At 42.1% G+C, this 19,488-nt stretch overlaps 1 protein-coding gene across 2 annotated transcripts in view; it reads left to right on the forward strand.

Moving 5' to 3' along the window:
• The window catches only part of LOC147734871 (C-type lectin lectoxin-Enh4-like), a 129,056-nt gene that overhangs the window by 98,367 nt on the left and 11,201 nt on the right, over positions 1-19,488 (forward strand). The window contains exon 6 of one of the 2 annotated variants that reach the window (XM_086953656.1): positions 11,835-11,910. The exons of the other annotated variant lie outside the window; for it this stretch is intronic. Within the exon in view, the coding sequence (XP_086809782.1) occupies positions 11,835-11,910 (76 nt within the window). The remainder of the gene's footprint in view (positions 1-11,834; positions 11,911-19,488) is intronic. 2 annotated transcript variants of the gene reach the window in all.

Here is a 19,488-nt window from a genome sequence, read left to right on the forward strand (position 1 = left end):
TCTTCCTTACTAAACTCGCTTAAAGCTCGCTTTAGTCTTAACGGTCGGGTACTCAAATGGTTTGCCTCTTTCCTCCAACACAGAACACAACAAATCAAAATCAATGACTGCCTCTCTAATCCTACACCTGTCTCCCTAGGTGTCCCTCAGGGCTCTATTCTCTCCCCTTCTCTCTACAACTTCTTTATGGAACGCTTCCCCCTCATTCTGAAACAAGCTGGAATTAACTATCACATCTATGCTGAACACACCCAGCTTTACTATAAGATTAGATCCCACTCTGATGTACTTCATCTAAACAATACCCTGAGTATGATCCAATCCCGGTTCTACTCCAAACATCAAACTGTACCCCAAAAAACTGAAGTCTTTCCAAAAAACAACCGCCTCCCCATCAAAAACTGGATCTCTGACTTTAATGCCCTCAATTGTTCGCTCTCCTTATACAACTCGGTGAAATCATTTGATTTCACTATTGACAAAAACTATTAATGACCACATAAAAAAAATCAGCTAAAGGAGCTCTCTTCACTCTCCGACATTCCAAGAAAATCAAACCCTTCATTCCATTGGACTACTTCAAATGGGTTGTCCAGTCACTAGTGCTCTCGAAAATTGACTTTGGTAACGCTATCCTCAACGGAACCCCCAAAGTACTCCTAGCCCCCCTTAGACCTGTGCTCAGCTAAGCTGCCAGGCTCATCACTGACGGTAAATGATTTGACCACATCTCCCCAGCCCTTAAAGCCCTTAATTGGTTCTCTGTTGAAGAAAGATCCTTCTACAAGACTGCATGCATTATGCACAGAGCTCTTCACCGACAAACCCGGTGTACCAAACAAATAAATTAAATAAAGTGGGCTGCTCCAGACTGATGACAAGCACTAATGCAATCCTACTCGTCCCCCTGCTTTTCAAAAAGAAAACCACCTAATTTCGCTTCTTCTCCGGGAACAACCGAACATCTTGAATTCTCTTCCTAGGGACCTACACTGTAACCCCTCCTATCTCAGCTTTAAAAAAGACCTAAAACATCACTGTATCAACAAATATTGGGGTCACCTCTGACCCTACATTCTGCTTCCCCGCACTGGTTCTCCTTTACTTACTTCCTGGCTCTCACCACTCTCGCCCCCCCTTTTTTACTTATTTCCGTGTTTACTCTCACCCTACCCAACTTTTATCCCCTCCCCCATCTCCTACCCATACCCCCAGCTCTTCCTATAATATATCTCTGTCAATACCATCTTCTATCCCTTAATTTCTTCTCACCCATTTATATTAATCCAACTTAGTTGCTGAAATGGATGAGGCAGAAGGCTGTATCCTAAAACAGATCCAGAAGGTCAGAATCCTCTTTGGTGAAAGACTGTTGAAACAGATTTTCTGTTCCGAGGAACAGCACAGGCGGAGCAGCCATGAAGTCAAACCGACCGGCAATGCAAGCAGGTTGGTCCCGGTCTTGTCATGGTACTTAGACCACTTTGCTCATCAAATTAGTTATCGCTCACATCGACTGATGCAATGAGCCTTGAAAGTCATTTATAAATGGTTCACATAGATTGATGATGTGAGCCTTTAAAACCCTCTAAATTAAAAGTGGGTAAGTGTTATGTCCTTGACACATTTCTGTGAGAGCGTAATTGTACGTATTTTTAGACCCTCATAAACATGGACTTTGCTTTAAGGTTGCTAACACCATGGTTGTTTGCTGCCATTCAAAGGATGTTACACCTTTTGTATGACGTAACCAAATTGTGCCCTTCCTGGGTAAGTCTCTTTCCCCATGGCCTATACTGTGAGCACATTTGGGTTTTATTTAGCTGTCTGTTGTCCTCCCTGCTACTTAGGAACCTCTTGTTTTGGCTGTGTTTACAGTACACCAATTCCTCAATGGTGACATTTATGCTATTGGGGCAGGTATTTCGTGAGACACTGTTCTGAAACATAGCTTCTCCAGGCACATCTAATTTCTACAGTGATTTAAAGTTTGTTTGGACCATGAGAATGTTATATACTGTGTACCTATTTTATGTTTATGGACAGTTTTCAGAGCCCTCCTCCACATTCACAAATTCACAAATTTCTAAAGGGGATTATAGTAATTAGATTTTAACAGATCTATGATTTGTGAATCCATTCTCGAATGCACTATTTGACATTTATGGCATGTGTACTACCTAATGGGTGCTTCCCATTTTAGGCCTGATGATGATCCATTACAAATAACTTTAGAGGGCCTAAACAAGGACGTAACACAGACCCCCGCGATGCGGGGGCCCTAGCTGCAGAGGACCCCTCCGCACAGTACACAGGCCTGAGCGTTCTGGATTAAATCTGGAGCCCCTCCATGTACATTGCAGGGGGGCCCCTTAAACTTTCTTTAAACCATTGGGCACAAATATTTATATGATAATAGTGTACTATGTTTATGTCATTTAGGCTCCTGCAAGTCTATTTCAGAGTACATATTAAACATCTGTGCATCATTTGGGGAACACGTCTTCCATTTCAAATTTATAAAACAATCTAGTCTAATGGGTTCTTCTTTGTGCGATTCCAAATGTTAAACAACTGAAAGAAGGAAGTCAATCTATTGCTAGTGAGTCTTTTAGGAAAAGTAGCAATCTGACAGAGTGTATAGCAGGTCATAGTAGCATATAGCTCTCTAAGAGTTCTTCCGCAGGTCAAGTCGTCAAATTAGGAGTTTGTCTGAAGGTCCTATTTCAATACCCTAGTGCTCTTATTCTAGGAGGTGGGAGAAGCTTTTAGAAGGTTCTTTGAAGTGCATGGAATTTCATAGCACAGGCTATTCAGGTGTAAGTGGGACTGTACTCAGTTCTACCCCTACCCCAATCTTGCCAGCAGATGGCAAATTTAGGCACACCTAATCCCTCAATTGGGTGACTATCTGGGAGGAATTCACAAGGTTCAACTGTCAGCGACACCGTGTTATGTAATTCAAGACAGGCAGCAGCCACAAGGGCTTAGGGCAGAAAAATGCTAACTTCTGAAAACTGGCATTTTCAAAATTGTACTGAATCCGACTCTACCATTAAAGAGGGTGTGACATTAAGTATCATTACCTGCTCACAATTAGAAATTGCTGCTTTTAAAATAAAATAAAGTATATCCATAAATATAATCTATGGGTGGGTTAGGCCTCAAAGAAAGTGAAAAATAAATATAGCAGTTTCTCACTTCCTGAACATGGAAATGTTTTTTTCATTGATACTTACCAAATATTATAGTATGTATGCATTTTTTATCATATTGCTATTATTGAATTTTCTATTGACCTTCAAAAAATGCATAAATGTAAACAAATCGTATTACATAAAAATATACGCATGTATTCAGTATAATTATATAATGCACTGAAGAGATAATTGCTGAACTTTGTAAAATCATCTCCTGAAGGCTTCAAAATACTAAAAGCAGTAAAATAGGGTTTACTCACGAAATTTGAAATGAAATGAAAAAGTTGTATTGTTTCAGTTAATTAAAACCATAACAATACATTTTATAAAATCAACTACTCATTTAAAATTTCCTTTTGTATGGATAAATTCGCTATTAATTCATTCTAAAACATTCTGGGTAAAGTGCAAGCGTTTGTTGTTTAAAAACAATTAACTCACAAACCTTATAGTCTAGAAGACCGATACCTACCCAAAATACGCAAACTTATTACATATTTGCCTAAGCTCAACCATTAAGGCCTTATTGTATACCTCTCTCTGTTGAAACTCCTTCAGATGTATTGGAAATAAATATGGACAGGAAACACATGTCGAAGGGAATAGGTCATTTTTGTTGGAGCAAATGGGATTTAGGTTACTAGCTAACTCCAAACAGGGGGCCAGAATTAGAGGGGTTGCTATCCTGACAAAACACTCAAATATAAGAACGAGGAAGAAATTCGAGGACCAGTGGGGGAGATGTGCCTTGATCGAGTGCTTCATAGGGGAAGAATGGGTCACTATAGGCTCTATCTATGGGTCGACAGATGATGATCCAGAGCTGTTTGAATTTCTAGACATCGAACTACCCGCGTGGGCACCAAGAGCTATCTTGGCAGGAGATTTTAATATTGATGGGGCTAGGGGGTTGGGACTAGATTCTATGGGACAATACCAGGGGAGGAAAAAGAGGGTATGTAGGGCAATTCAGAATCTAGCCAGTAATAACGCATTGACGGATGTGTGGGGGGCCAAGAAACCTTCTGATCCTGGCTATACATTTTTTTCTGCTCCGCATCGGAAATGCGTTAGATCAGATTATTTTTTTGTATCTAGGACACTATTAGGTACTTCAGCGATAGATAGGATGCCAAGGATATTGTCAGATCATAATCCCCTAAAGTTAACTATAGAAGGAAGCGGGTTCAAGAGAGTGACAGGATCATGGACATTTGAAAGGGGATTATTGAAAGATGACGACTATATTACACATATGCACTTGTGGATTAGGGATTTTTGGGACATTAATAGGGGGAGCACCACCATTGGGAATGACTGGGACACATTTAAGGCAGGGGTAAGAGGCGAAACTTTGAGCTACTCTATCGCCAAACGAAGGAAGGAAAAAATAGAGGGTGAACGGGTAAATAATGCCCTGAGAATAGCGGAAGCAAGATTGGAACAAGCCACATTAGATCAGTGTGAATACAATGAGCGGGTTTTGGAAGTAACGATAGCAAGAGCAGAGGCTGTAGAAGGGGTGGCAATTAAGGCTGCTAGATTATATGATACACAGAGAGAAAGGTGCTACGAATTTAGTGAAAAGATAGGACATACCTTAGCAGCACGTACAAGACAAAGGGTGGCTAAGGGAGACATTAAAGAAATAAAAGACAACACTGGGCGTTTAATCACGGATGAGAAGGGTATAGCAGAGGTATTTAGGGAGTTTTACAGCAAGCTATACAAGGAAGAACAAGTACGGGACAGGGGGGAAATATCGGACTACCTACAGAATATTCCGGGCAAGGTTTTAAATAGGGAGGATAGAGAGTTTCTTGATGCTGACCTGAGAGATGAGGAGATTAAGGAGGCTATATTGGATTTGCCAAAGGGGAAAGCAGCAGGTCCAGACTTGATACCAGGAGAGTTTTATAAGGTATTTCTGCACTCAATATTTAAAGATTTAGCAAGAACATTTAGGGGGGTGCAACATGGCCAGGCAATACCCATACCCCCAGCTCTTCCTATAATATATCTCTGTCAATACCATCTTCTATCCCTTAATTTCTTCTCACCCATTTATATTAATCCAACTTAGTTGCTGAAATGGATGAGGCAGAAGGCTGTATCCTAAAACAGATCCAGAAGGTCAGAATCCTCTTTGGTGAAAGACTGTTGAAACAGATTTTCTGTTCCGAGGAACAGCACAGGCGGAGCAGCCATGAAGTCAAACCGACCGGCAATGCAAGCAGGTTGGTCCCGGTCTTGTCATGGTACTTAGACCACTTTGCTCATCAAATTAGTTATCGCTCACATCGACTGATGCAATGAGCCTTGAAAGTCATTTATAAATGGTTCACATAGATTGATGATGTGAGCCTTTAAAACCCTCTAAATTAAAAGTGGGTAAGTGTTATGTCCTTGACACATTTCTGTGAGAGCGTAATTGTACGTATTTTTAGACCCTCATAAACATGGACTTTGCTTTAAGGTTGCTAACACCATGGTTGTTTGCTGCCATTCAAAGGATGTTACACCTTTTGTATGACGTAACCAAATTGTGCCCTTCCTGGGTAAGTCTCTTTCCCCATGGCCTATACTGTGAGCACATTTGGGTTTTATTTAGCTGTCTGTTGTCCTCCCTGCTACTTAGGAACCTCTTGTTTTGGCTGTGTTTACAGTACACCAATTCCTCAATGGTGACATTTATGCTATTGGGGCAGGTATTTCGTGAGACACTGTTCTGAAACATAGCTTCTCCAGGCACATCTAATTTCTACAGTGATTTAAAGTTTGTTTGGACCATGAGAATGTTATATACTGTGTACCTATTTTATGTTTATGGACAGTTTTCAGAGCCCTCCTCCACATTCACAAATTCACAAATTTCTAAAGGGGATTATAGTAATTAGATTTTAACAGATCTATGATTTGTGAATCCATTCTCGAATGCACTATTTGACATTTATGGCATGTGTACTACCTAATGGGTGCTTCCCATTTTAGGCCTGATGATGATCCATTACAAATAACTTTAGAGGGCCTAAACAAGGACGTAACACAGACCCCCGCGATGCGAGGGCCCTAGCTGCAGAGGACCCCTCCGCACAGTACACAGGCCTGAGCGTTCTGGATTAAATCTGGAGCCCCTCCATGTACATTGCAGGGGGGCCCCTTAAACTTTCTTTAAACCATTGGGCACAAATATTTATATGATAATAGTGTACTATGTTTATGTCATTTAGGCTCCTGCAAGTCTATTTCAGAGTACATATTAAACATCTGTGCATCATTTGGGGAACACGTCTTCCATTTCAAATTTATAAAACAATCTAGTCTAATGGGTTCTTCTTTGTGCGATTCCAAATGTTAAACAACTGAAAGAAGGAAGTCAATCTATTGCTAGTGAGTCTTTTAGGAAAAGTAGCAATCTGACAGAGTGTATAGCAGGTCATAGTAGCATATAGCTCTCTAAGAGTTCTTCCGCAGGTCAAGTCGTCAAATTAGGAGTTTGTCTGAAGGTCCTATTTCAATACCCTAGTGCTCTTATTCTAGGAGGTGGGAGAAGCTTTTAGAAGGTTCTTTGAAGTGCATGGAATTTCATAGCACAGGCTATTCAGGTGTAAGTGGGACTGTACTCAGTTCTACCCCTACCCCAATCTTGCCAGCAGATGGCAAATTTAGGCACACCTAATCCCTCAATTGGGTGACTATCTGGGAGGAATTCACAAGGTTCAACTGTCAGCGACACCGTGTTATGTAATTCAAGACAGGCAGCAGCCACAAGGGCTTAGGGCAGAAAAATGCTAACTTCTGAAAACTGGCATTTTCAAAATTGTACTGAATCCGACTCTACCATTAAAGAGGGTGTGACATTAAGTATCATTACCTGCTCACAATTAGAAATTGCTGCTTTTAAAATAAAATAAAGTATATCCATAAATATAATCTATGGGTGGGTTAGGCCTCAAAGAAAGTGAAAAATAAATATAGCAGTTTCTCACTTCCTGAACATGGAAATGTTTTTTTCATTGATACTTACCAAATATTATAGTATGTATGCATTTTTTATCATATTGCTATTATTGAATTTTCTATTGACCTTCAAATGATGCATAAATGTAAACAAATCGTATTACATAAAAATATACGCATGTATTCAGTATAATTATATAATGCACTGAAGAGATAATTGCTGAACTTTGTAAAATCATCTCCTGAAGGCTTCAAAATACTAAAAGCAGTAAAATAGGGTTTACTCACGAAATTTGAAATGAAATGAAAAAGTTGTATTGTTTCAGTTAATTAAAACCATAACAATACATTTTATAAAATCAACTACTCATTTAAAATTTCCTTTTGTATGGATAAATTCGCTATTAATTCATTCTAAAACATTCTGGGTAAAGTGCAAGCGTTTGTTGTTTAAAAACAATTAACTCACAAACCTTATAGTCTAGAAGACCGATACCTACCCAAAATACGCAAACTTATTACATATTTGCCTAAGCTCAACCATTAAGGCCTTATTGTATACCTCTCTCTGTTGAAACTCCTTCAGATGTATTGGAAATAAATATGGACAGGAAACACATGTCGAAGGGAATAGGTCATTTTTGATGGAGCAAATGGGATTTAGGTTACTAGCTAACTCCAAACAGGGGGCCAGAATTAGAGGGGTTGCTATCCTGACAAAACACTCAAATATAAGAACGAGGAAGAAATTCGAGGACCAGTGGGGGAGATGTGCCTTGATCGAGTGCTTCATAGGGGAAGAATGGGTCACTATAGGCTCTATCTATGGGTCGACAGATGATGATCCAGAGCTGTTTGAATTTCTAGACATCGAACTACCCGCGTGGGCACCAAGAGCTATCTTGGCAGGAGATTTTAATATTGATGGGGCTAGGGGGTTGGGACTAGATTCTATGGGACAATACCAGGGGAGGAAAAAGAGGGTATGTAGGGCAATTCAGAATCTAGCCAGAAATAACGCATTGACGGATGTGTGGGGGGCCAAGAAACCTTCTGATCCTGGCTATACATTTTTTTCTGCTCCGCATCGGAAATGCGTTAGATCAGATTATTTTTTTGTATCTAGGACACTATTAGGTACTTCAGCGATAGATAGGATGCCAAGGATATTGTCAGATCATAATCCCCTAAAGTTAACTATAGAAGGAAGCGGGTTCAAGAGAGTGACAGGATCATGGACATTTGAAAGGGGATTATTGAAAGATGACGACTATATTACACATATGCACTTGTGGATTAGGGATTTTTGGGACATTAATAGGGGGAGCACCACCATTGGGAATGACTGGGACACATTTAAGGCAGGGGTAAGAGGCGAAACTTTGAGCTACTCTATCGCCAAACGAAGGAAGGAAAAAATAGAGGGTGAACGGGTAAATAATGCCCTGAGAATAGCGGAAGCAAGATTGGAACAAGCCACATTAGATCAGTGCGAATACAATGAGCGGGTTTTGGAAGTAACGATAGCAAGAGCAGAGGCTGTAGAAGGGGTGGCAATTAAGGCTGCTAGATTATATGATACACAGAGAGAAAGGTGCTACGAATTTAGTGAAAAGATAGGACATACCTTAGCAGCACGTACAAGACAAAGGGTGGCTAAGGGAGACATTAAAGAAATAAAAGACAACACTGGGCGTTTAATCACGGATGAGAAGGGTATAGCAGAGGTATTTAGGGAGTTTTACAGCAAGCTATACAAGGAAGAACAAGTACGGGACAGGGGGGAAATATCGGACTACCTACAGAATATTCCGGGCAAGGTTTTAAATAGGGAGGATAGAGAGTTTCTTGATGCTGACCTGAGAGATGAGGAGATTAAGGAGGCTATATTGGATTTGCCAAAGGGGAAAGCAGCAGGTCCAGACTTGATACCAGGAGAGTTTTATAAGGTATTTCTGCACTCAATATTTAGCAAGAACATTTAGGGGGGTGCAACATGGCCAGGCAATACCGGTAAGTTGGGCCGGGCGGACATCGTAATAATATTGAAAAAGGAAAGGATGCAACAGAACCAGGGTCGTACCGCCCCATAACATTAATTAACGCAGACACCAAAATATTCTCGAAAATACAGGCAGATAGATTCACTAAGATAATAACCCAATTAGTCAGCACTAATCAACATGGCTTTATACCACAAAGGGGCATTACACTTCATATCAGGAAAATGATAACACTTTTTGATGTTCAGGAAGTAGAAGGGAAACCTATAGCGGCCATGTTATTGGACGCAGAAAAAGCCTTTGACAGGGTGGCATGGGAGTATTTGTGGGCGGTTTTAAGAAGGGGAGGGGTAGGTGAGGTTTTTGTCAAAGTCATTCAATCACTCTATACGAACCCTACTGCCTGTGTTAGGGTGAACTCTGGCCGCACTAGACCCCTGGATATTACAAGGGGCACTAGGCAAGGATGCCCTTGCTCGCCCCTATTATTTGCTATGTACATCGACCCCTTGATATTGAGGTTAGAGCAGAACGATCGAATTAATCCAATAAACACTAGCAGGGGAGATATTAAGGTCCTAGCATATGCAGATGACATTGCGGTCATTACACCTAGCCCAATAGATGCAATAAGGGAAATAGAATTAGAGGCAGATCGGTTCGGAAGAATAGCAGGGTACGCTCTGAACAAAAGCAAGTCACAAATTATAAAGAATGTCTACACAATATGTACAGATGCAAGGGTGGTTGAGGAGGGGATGTATTTAGGTGTTCCGATCACGGCTGAACTGGAAAAATTGGTGGAAATTAACATTAATCCCATTATTACAAAAGCAAAGAAAGATCTGGATAGGGTAAATAATTTACATATGTCCATAGTAGGTAGAGTAAACTACGTAAAAATGAACTTGTTGCCGAAATTTCTGTATTTATTTAGAACAATTCCGCTGTTTTTTAGTATGAGTTGGTTCAATAAGTTGGAGAATATGGTAAATCGATTTGTTTGGTCCCAGGGGAAGACGAGAAGAGCATTGAAGTACATGTCATTACCACGAGACAGGGGGGGATGGGCGTTGCCAGATTTCAAAATGTATTACTGGGCGGCAGCATTACAGCAGATGACGGGTTTATTGGGTGGTGCTGAGGGGGAAATTGAGATTCCTACGGGATCAACAGAGGTGTACGGGATAATACTTGGCGGGGAGACAAACAATGCTTTCCTTAGATACTCGGAGCCAAGCTATTTTAAGCGGACCAGGTTCAAGACGCTAGAAGCTGCTGGTAAAATATGGAAAGCATTCAAGAAAAGTTTTGGCTTGGGAAGACTTCATGCACACACTAGATTAATGGAGGATCCAATGCTGCCCACAGAAATATTTGCGGATGCTATATTTAAGGAATGGGTTCGTTTGGGAATTAAGAACTTGGGAGATCTAATAGGGGAGGCAGGGGTAAGGCAATTCACAGAAATCCAGCAGGAATTTGGTGTTAGCAATAGGACCTTTTTTAAATATTTACAACTAAGAAGCTTTCTAGGTAATAAACGAGGTGGACCGATGGGTTTTAAAGCAAATCCGATAATACAGATGGTTGAGGGGGGCCAATCTTGCTCATTCAAAAGGCTGTATGCTGAACTAAAAGAACATCGAGGGGATGACCTTGAAAAATATGAGACTAAATGGAGGGAAGCAATAGGAGTAACAGAGGGCGTATTCTTAAGGTCACTAAGATTAGGACGGGAAACCCTGTGTTCAGCGGCACTGCAGGCACAACACTACAAGACGCTATACAAACTCTACTACACACCAGCTAGAATTGCCCAGTGGGGAGGAACACAGGGGGTTAGGTGCTCTAGGTGCGACAGTACGGAGGCAGAAATAGTGCATATGTTTGCGGGGTGCCCAAACCTTTCTCCGCTAATAAAAAGTATTGAAACATTTTTTGATAACTCCTTGGCATATAAATTGAAGCTGACACCAGAAGTAATACTACTAGGACTAGAGGGGAGTAACTCACAGCAAAATCAAAATGGGGGGTTTTTGTTTGTGGCCATGGCTGTTTTGCGCCTATGTATAGCAGCTGCTTGGAAAGATAAGATACCACCCCCGTTCCAGCACTGGTTGGCTAGGTTACTGCATATGTATAATCTGGAGAAAGCTATCTATGCCAGAAGGGGGAAAAAGGGTAGAGCACTGGGACTACAGCTGTGGAAGCCCATTTTAGAATGGAAAAGTAGGATGGCAACTGCCTAGGGGGGTGCAGAGCTGGATGTGAAAAAATATTTATACGCCTTACATATGCTTCTTTGGGGTATCTTCTGTTCCCTTTATATTTCCCTTTAACTGCGTTTTATTAATGTTTTCTTATCTACTGTGTTCTTCTTTTTCTTCCCCAATTCGTTTTGTTTTGCTATAAGATGTACATATTATGGAAGTATGCAAGTACGCAATGGAATTGTTTTATGTGATTATTCAGAAATGTACCTGCTGTTGAAAGATATTGACTGGTGCGGGGGGGGGTGTAAAAAATTGTTGTAAAAATCGTCAATAAAAATATTTAATAAAAAAAAGGAAATAAATATGGACAATGTTAAAAGACAGTACTTTAGTTAAGGGCGTTGAGAAAAATATAACAAACATAATGACACAACGCTATTTTTTTTCTGCTCTAGGACACATTACCTGGAATGATTTCCCTCTGGCAGGAGTTGCCTTCCCTTATGTCTGTAAATATTACCTCAGTAATCGGTAAGACTCCATTATTCGTACAGTATTTAAAATATTATAAATAAATTTGAAACTTCTTGCTGTGTTCTATAGTAATGGATGTTTCTATTGAAAAACACAGGTTAAAGTGACCCTATAGTTAGGACAAATATACAGTGACAACATTAACGTTAAAAAACACAGGAATTCAGCAGTTATATTTAGCAGCACTAACAAAAAGTGTGCCCTCATCATGTATTGCAAATGACCGCTCATACGACAGGACTCAAGACATGTTCAATGAAATCATTTATGACTTCGCTAATCTCAAATTACAATAAAGGTTGTTGTCAGAGCCACCCTATTCCAACAATATGTGATTGTTTTATGTAATTGTTTATGGTGTTAATCCCTTTTTTAGGGATACAAACATCTTCAAGACTCTCACTGAAAAAGGCACACCCAAACACCTACCCTCACTTGTATATTACTTCAGGTCTTGCAAGAGTCTCACAAGCCCAATCATTTAACCTATATTGCATGCATAACAGCCGTGTATCTTAGAGTATGTGTATTAAACTCTGGAAACAAGGAAGCCTCTCCAATGAAACCTCTCTCTTGAGAAAGATTTTTTCCACCCCCATGTTCTTTTTTTCAGTTCTGGTCTCTTCACTGGGTCCCATCTCTTAAATAACATTTGTGCATAGTGAAGTGTCGGAAGCAGCTCATCTTTTACTTCAGGCCCCTGTCTCCAATGACGGGTGTGCACATTAGTGAATAGGCAGGGATTAGCCTCTACCTTTAGACTCCCACCTCCAATGTTGGGTGTCCATAGTAGGGTATTGTGAGGAACTAGCCTCTCATTTCAGACTCCTGTCTCAGATGATGGGTATATGTTGTAGGGTGCAGGACTGGCCTCTCTTTTGAGACCTCTCTTTCAGATGACGTGTGTGCATAGTAATGTGTATGGATGAACTGGCCTATCTTTTCAGACTTTTCTCTCAAATTGTGCATAGTAGGGTGTATGGGGAGTAATTGGCCTCCCTCACATGACAGATGTCCCTAATCAATAATTTCATTGCAAATATTGCAGGAATTTTTTCAATGATGTCATAGAAAATGTCATGAGTGATGTGTTATGTGGGGTATTTGCAGTGTATGGCAAGTGAATGAGTTATAATTACTTGAAATAAATGTAACTATAACTGATGAATTTCAGTGTTTTTTATATTAAAATGTTACTATGTTACTGAACATTTCACCTACTATACAATTACTTTGTTTTTTCATTTGAATTTCTCTGTGATGTATAATGTCATGTACTTATCGCCAAGTTATCTGCACTTTATCACAGCCAAAGTCGCGATAAATGTATTGCCCCCTTCACAAGCAGGTGCTAACAGCACATATCACCAGTTTACCCATGATAGCAGCCGCAAAAAACATTGCCACCGATGACCCCAGAAGCTATTGCTAATGAGATGCAGAGTAGGCGTTCCCGAGCAAAAAGCCGCGACAACACCACACCTAAACATTCTCAACAACCAGGCAGCTCGGCGATAAGATCACCAAACATGCTTTAAGGCGTGATATCAGCAGGAAATTGATACCTGTTCTTAACTTGTGTAAAGTCGTACTACAACCTGCACAAGAAAAGGGATCCCAGCCCACAGCCACATCTGAAGAACAGCAGATGTCATGGAGCCGACGATCCTGCAGCTCGGACCCCCAAGGGGGCCACAATACCCACCGCCACCCCACCCGGACCACCAGCCGCCATGTGGCTCTACCCCAGGCTCCCCCTTTACCCAGGACCAAGAGATTGCACATCAACGTCACAAAACCATGAGCAAAGCCATTCATTTGATGCCGCAGAATTACAACAAATAACAGTCATGTGAGTACAGAAAAAGCAGAATTAATCATTCACCATTGAAAGTCCAAACAAATATCACAATCAATATTGTCTCCAAATAAATATTTGGAATAGTCATGGTGGATCATCCCTGGAACATCTGTATGTGACAGCCTGCAAGACAATATCCAAGATAAGAAGGTGTGTCTGGAATTAATCAAAGGAGAGAAAGAAAGAGAGAGAAAGAGAAAAAGAGAGAGAAAGAAAGAGAGAGAGGGAAAAAGAGAGAGAGAGAAAGAAAGAGAGAAAGAGAAAGATAGAGAGAGAGAGAGAAAGAGAGAAAGAAGGAGAGAGAGGGAAAGAGAGAGAGAGCGAGAGAGAGAGATAAAGGGAGAGACTGAACAAGGAGCTCAAGGTCAACCGGGCCCTTTGCTCCTACATGCCAACTGTTGCATGTGTTTTGCATTGGTGCACCCTAACTCTAAGGCCGGGCATCAACTTCAAAGTGAAGGCAACATCACAGTTCAGAAACGCAAGCAGTAGTCAGACTAAAATTAGTCATGAAAGCTCTTTTTTCTCAATACACAAGGCAGAATGTCATCCGAACCTTCGACCTTGGTCCTGAATGTGGCCGGCACCCTCTGAGTGAGATACCATACCAGACTCTGAAGACTCCAACACCACAAACTGTGCTAATGAAAGCCCAACATGTCCACAGCCCACACACACTTGTACCTGTTCGAGGTTCTCCTTCATGGGATGCCCTTGACACCTTGTAAAAAAACAACCCATACTTCCAAATGTGGATCACACATAAGACTCATTGGGGCATATGTATAAAGCCTTTTCCCGTCCGCAAACGAGCCGACTCTCAGAGTCGGCCTGTTTGCGAACGGTAAAAGGCCTTTTGGGATTTATCATCCCAAAAGGGCATCACAAGTTAGAGAATCACAACATTTGTGATTCTCTATTTTGCAATTACATTTAAGGAATCGCAAATTGTGATTCCTTAAATGCGATGTATAAAGCACCTAAGTTTTGCGAATTTGGCATAAGAAATCGATGATTACCAGCAACTGAGAGTTGGTGGTAATTTCAAATTCTTTGAAAACAGCACTTTTTTGCTTTTTTCAAAGTGCCATGTGCCACACATACATGCCTTTAGGGCATGTGTGTGCACCACATGTAAACACATACATATTTCGGGGTGCAACAGGGTATCAAATTCAAATGTATTGTTTTATTACTTAAAACCATAACAAAATGTTAACACCATGTGACTCATGAATACATATACAAAGATTTGAAAAGAAACAAAAAAGAACCCTGATTTTTGCAAGAACAGTGCAATAATCTTGCGATAAAAGTGGGTTGAAATAAAAAATGGTCCGAATATGCATTTGTCTTTTACAGGTCAGGCTCATTGAATAACCACAGTCACAGAATGATTTTAGGAAAATCTAGAAAAAAAGGACAAAAAATATAACAGCTAGTTTTAAAATGCTGAAGACAGTGTCCATGTAGGCCTATCGGAAGGGGCCGGTGGGCGCTAGAGTTTTTATTTCAAAGAAATGGAAAGGCCAACCGGTGGAAGAATTGCTGCCTTCTCTTTCCCCAGCACTTTAGCAGCTTTGATGGCAACTTTGGTGAACCGAATGTTCAGCTTTGTATTTTCTTGGTTCATAGCTGCTATTATGGCCTGACGACATGTATGAGCTCCTAGTTTGTTCCACTCCGCTCACATTAAAGTCCTTCGGTCATTTAGCAGGGCTGGGCATGGCAGGCTATGTGCTCCAAGCTTTCAGAGTGGTAGCCGCATTCCCTGCATCCGATATTGAGACTGAGGCGCCGCCATTGTGGCAAATACTTTAGAAATGGCCACTCACCTAGCCTGAGGGCCTTGAACTTAACCTTACAGAAGAGCGAGTATGTGCTTGATAAGTAGGATGACTCAACCCCATTTATAATCGGAGACAACGGCCCAGGCATGTTTTCTTCCGGATAATTTTGCCTTGACGGAGTGGAAAGACCAGAGCCGAACACTTTGCTTAATTGCGGTCCTCAATGCCTGTTGTGTTGAATTTGTTCCCCAATGTTCCAGGACTCCGAGTAGCTGGCGGGAGTGGGCCAAGTGGTGCCGATATTTTTGGCTAAATGCGCTGGTCGGTATTTAATTGCAGAGTTTGGTCTCAATACTGCCATCCCAGAAGTTGCGCATTCTATTGCAGAATTTAATGAAAGCACCAGCCTCGGCGCCATTGTGATCTAGCAGGCGGAGTTCTAATCTGACTTGTGCCGGAAATGAAGCCCTTGGCAGGCGCCATACTCGCTTAAAGATTCTGGTGGTTGACTTATTTAATAAGATGTTTGTTAAGCCCATCATAATTTCGTGTCCGTATGATAAGGAATTTGAGATCTTGGCCTTCATCACCTTGAGCAGAGGAGTTAGGCTTGGCCCTGGTAGATGTTTTGAAAGTTTTGCCGATGCAACCTCAAGCGACAGTGCGTTAGCCTTGACTGTATATTTTTGTTTGGTGAAGGAACTTCTGGAGTAAAGGAACATTTAGAGAAAAATTCCCAAATATTTCTAGTGTGGAACTATATTGATGCTTTTATTATTGAAAAACCACCTGCTTTTCCGCTGCATCTGTTTGCCGAAATGATTTTTTTTTTTTTATGTGACTCAATTAAGGTGAGCATTTCACTGTTTCCTAATGTAAAGTCCAAAAATGAATGGGTCAGCTGTTAGTTCTTGTCCAGGCCGGGGGGTATCTGTAGATGAGTGACCGTTTATTACTATATAGCCTATTCTGCTGAATTGGAGGACTGCATATTCGCCTAATTTAGACGATCTGAGTCCTGGCGATAATGTTTGTGTGGCGAGATGTGAGGGGACTGCTGGAAGGATGATCCCTATGCCTTTTTTTTTTTTTTTTTTTTTGGTTTTTGTAGAGCGCGTAGTCACTCTTGAGTATCCCAGCGCTAAGACCTCGAACTCCTAACGGGGGGGCAGCGTGAGATGGAAGAAAGATCAGGGGAAAAGGAGGGTTTTGAGGGACTTTCTAAATCGAAGGAGGTTTGGTTCAGCTCTGAGGTTCGAGGGTAGAGCGTTCCATTTTCTGGCCGTGTTCACCGAGAATCTGCGGCCGCCTATGCGGGTTTTCTTCACCCTGGGGACAACAATGAGGTTTTCCTGTTCGGACCGAAGCGCTCTCGACGGTCTGTATGGAGTGATCCAGGAGCTCAGAATGGGGGGACCCGCGTTGTTCAGGACCTTGTGTGCCAGACAGAGGGCCTTGAAAACGACTCTTTCCCTCACGGGGAGCCAGTGAAGTTTTTTTAGGGCAGGCTTGGCCGAAGTTCTTGCTGGGGTGTTTGTGAGCAAGCGGGCTGCGGCATTTTGGGTTTTTTGTAGTGTTTGCAAGGTGGCTTCTGGCGCTCCGAGGTAAATGGCATTACTGTAATCCAGCTTTGCTAGCACTAAACCTTGAATTAGCAGAAGACGGGACTGGAATGGCAGTAGGGGGAGCACTTTTCTACAAGATCTCAGGAGCCCATAGCAGATGCCTGCTGTTTTCCTGGCCTGTGTCCGGAAAGTGAGGTCTGTCTCTAGCCACACTCCCAGACTTTTAACCTCTGTCTTAGGGGAGGGGGGGTCACCCATACATGCGGGCCAGATGTTAGGAGGGAGACTCGGGGTTTTGTGTCCGAGCAGCAAGATCTCTGTCTTTGACCCGTTAAGCTTTAGGTCAGAATCGCCCATCCATTGATGGACGGTGGACAGACAGTCTTGCAGGTTGGAGGGCTGTAGCTTGGGGTGGGAGAAGGTCACCACCAGCTGCGTGTCGTCAGCGTAGCTGACGATCGTGACTCCGAAAGGGGCGACCAGCTCCTCCAGTGGGGCCATATACACGAAAAAAAGGATGGGGCTCAGTGAGGAGCCCTGAGGTACTCCACACCGGAGGGGGATTGCGGGAGACCGGCTTTCTCCTTCCCAGACTTGGAAGGAGCGTCGGGAGAGAAAGGATGTGAGCCATCTCAGCGCACTGTCTTGTACGCCAGTGCTCTCCAGGCGCTGGACTAGGACCTGGTGGCTGACAGTGTCAAATGCTGCGCTGAGGTCCAGGAGGACCACTGCCACTGATCCTCCTGTATCCATGATTTCCCTCGCTTTTTCTACTGCCGCCAGGAGGGCGGTGTCTGTGCCCTGACCTGGTCTGAAACCTGTTTGGGAGTTCTTTAGACAGTGGTTTGTTTCCAGGAAGTGGGACAATTTTTTGTTTGCGAGCTTCTCTGCGACCTTACCTATCCAGGGGAGGAGCGAGATGGGTCGATAATTGGATAGGTCCGTGGGGTCTAGTGACGGCTTCTTCAGCAGACCTTTAACAACGGCCTCCTTCCAGCTTTGTGGGACTATTCCTTGGGAAAAAGAGGTGTTAATGAGGGCCGTGAGTCTAGCTGTGATGGTTCGTGCTATGTTTTTCGTGAACCGTATGGGGACTGGGTCACTAGGGGCTCCGCTTTTCGTGGCTGCTAGAGTGGTTGCCACTTCTTCTTCTGAGACTGGTCCGAATGCGGTTAAACAAGGGGATTCAGGTTGGTCCATGGGATTGCCAGATGTGAGGGTACACTTCTTAGCGATTCCAGGGGTGGCCTGGTTAGTAGCAGGTAGGGAGGATAGGATTTTCTTGATTTTGCTATCGAAGAAATTGGCCAGGTTCACACATTTCTCCTCGGCCTTCAAACTGGTTATGAAAGAGGTTGGAAGTCTCCAGAGATTAAAGATTGTATACTGCCATATGTGCTTAAGATGTTGCATAAAATTTTGGTCAGGCAATCCAGTCTGGATTTTTTCTCACAGGAACATAGAGAGAGTTAATCATTTAGGAGTAGTAGCTCGTCTCTGATGACCATGCTTGACCACAATGTCAGTGATCTGGTCAACTTCAAATTCTAGCTGTTTAATATATGCTGACAATCTAGTAGCCACGTAGATAGACAGCCAACTGCACAGTCTGCCAAACTTGCTCTGTTTTGTAGCTGGCGAAATAAATTCAAGGTACCCTTCAATTGTGTTGCTCGTTGATAGCCAGGTTTCCTGGAAAAAATAATGTTGTGTTTTATAAAGAATTTAAGTGTATCTGGAAATTACAGTTTTAATGAAAGACCATTGATATTCCAGGAACAGATTGCTAGACCGTGTTCCAAGTTATTTCAGTTGATCCTGCTTTGGGATAGGGCTGCCAGCAGCCATGACAGTCTGCACTTCTGATGGTTTACTGGACTTCACTGCGCTCGTCATTGCTGACTGGAGAGCAGCTTCTGGCTGACTTCAAAATAGAAAATGGGGTGTGGCATGTACTTGAAGATAGGACCCGGCTAGGTGTGAGTATTGAAGGGTATCGGGGAACTCGGGGTGTTCCTATATTTATTCCCCAGTTTTTAAATTGGTCAGCTTTAGATTGAACCAGTTTCCTTGTGGCTTTAGATGCTAGTGTGATTAGAATCGATTCTCCTTTTGGGGGCCATGGCTGGGTTTAAATCCGATGGCAAGGATATCTTTTGATTTCAGCTTGCACAGGTCTGGATTCGTTTTGAAGACCCAAATTATGTGCCCGCGATTTAGTATGTCATGCGGGCCTTGAGAGACGTACTCTGTTGTTAAGATTAGTTTAATTCCATTGGTGACTATGGCTGGGTTGTGGATTTCAGCTGGTATGGACTTAGATGGCTTAGTCTTAAATTCTAGTGCTGATTGAGAAATT

Source organism: Lissotriton vulgaris, chromosome 1_2, assembly GCF_964263255.1.
Source record: "Lissotriton vulgaris chromosome 1_2, aLisVul1.2, whole genome shotgun sequence".
NCBI lineage: Eukaryota > Metazoa > Chordata > Amphibia > Caudata > Salamandridae > Lissotriton > Lissotriton vulgaris.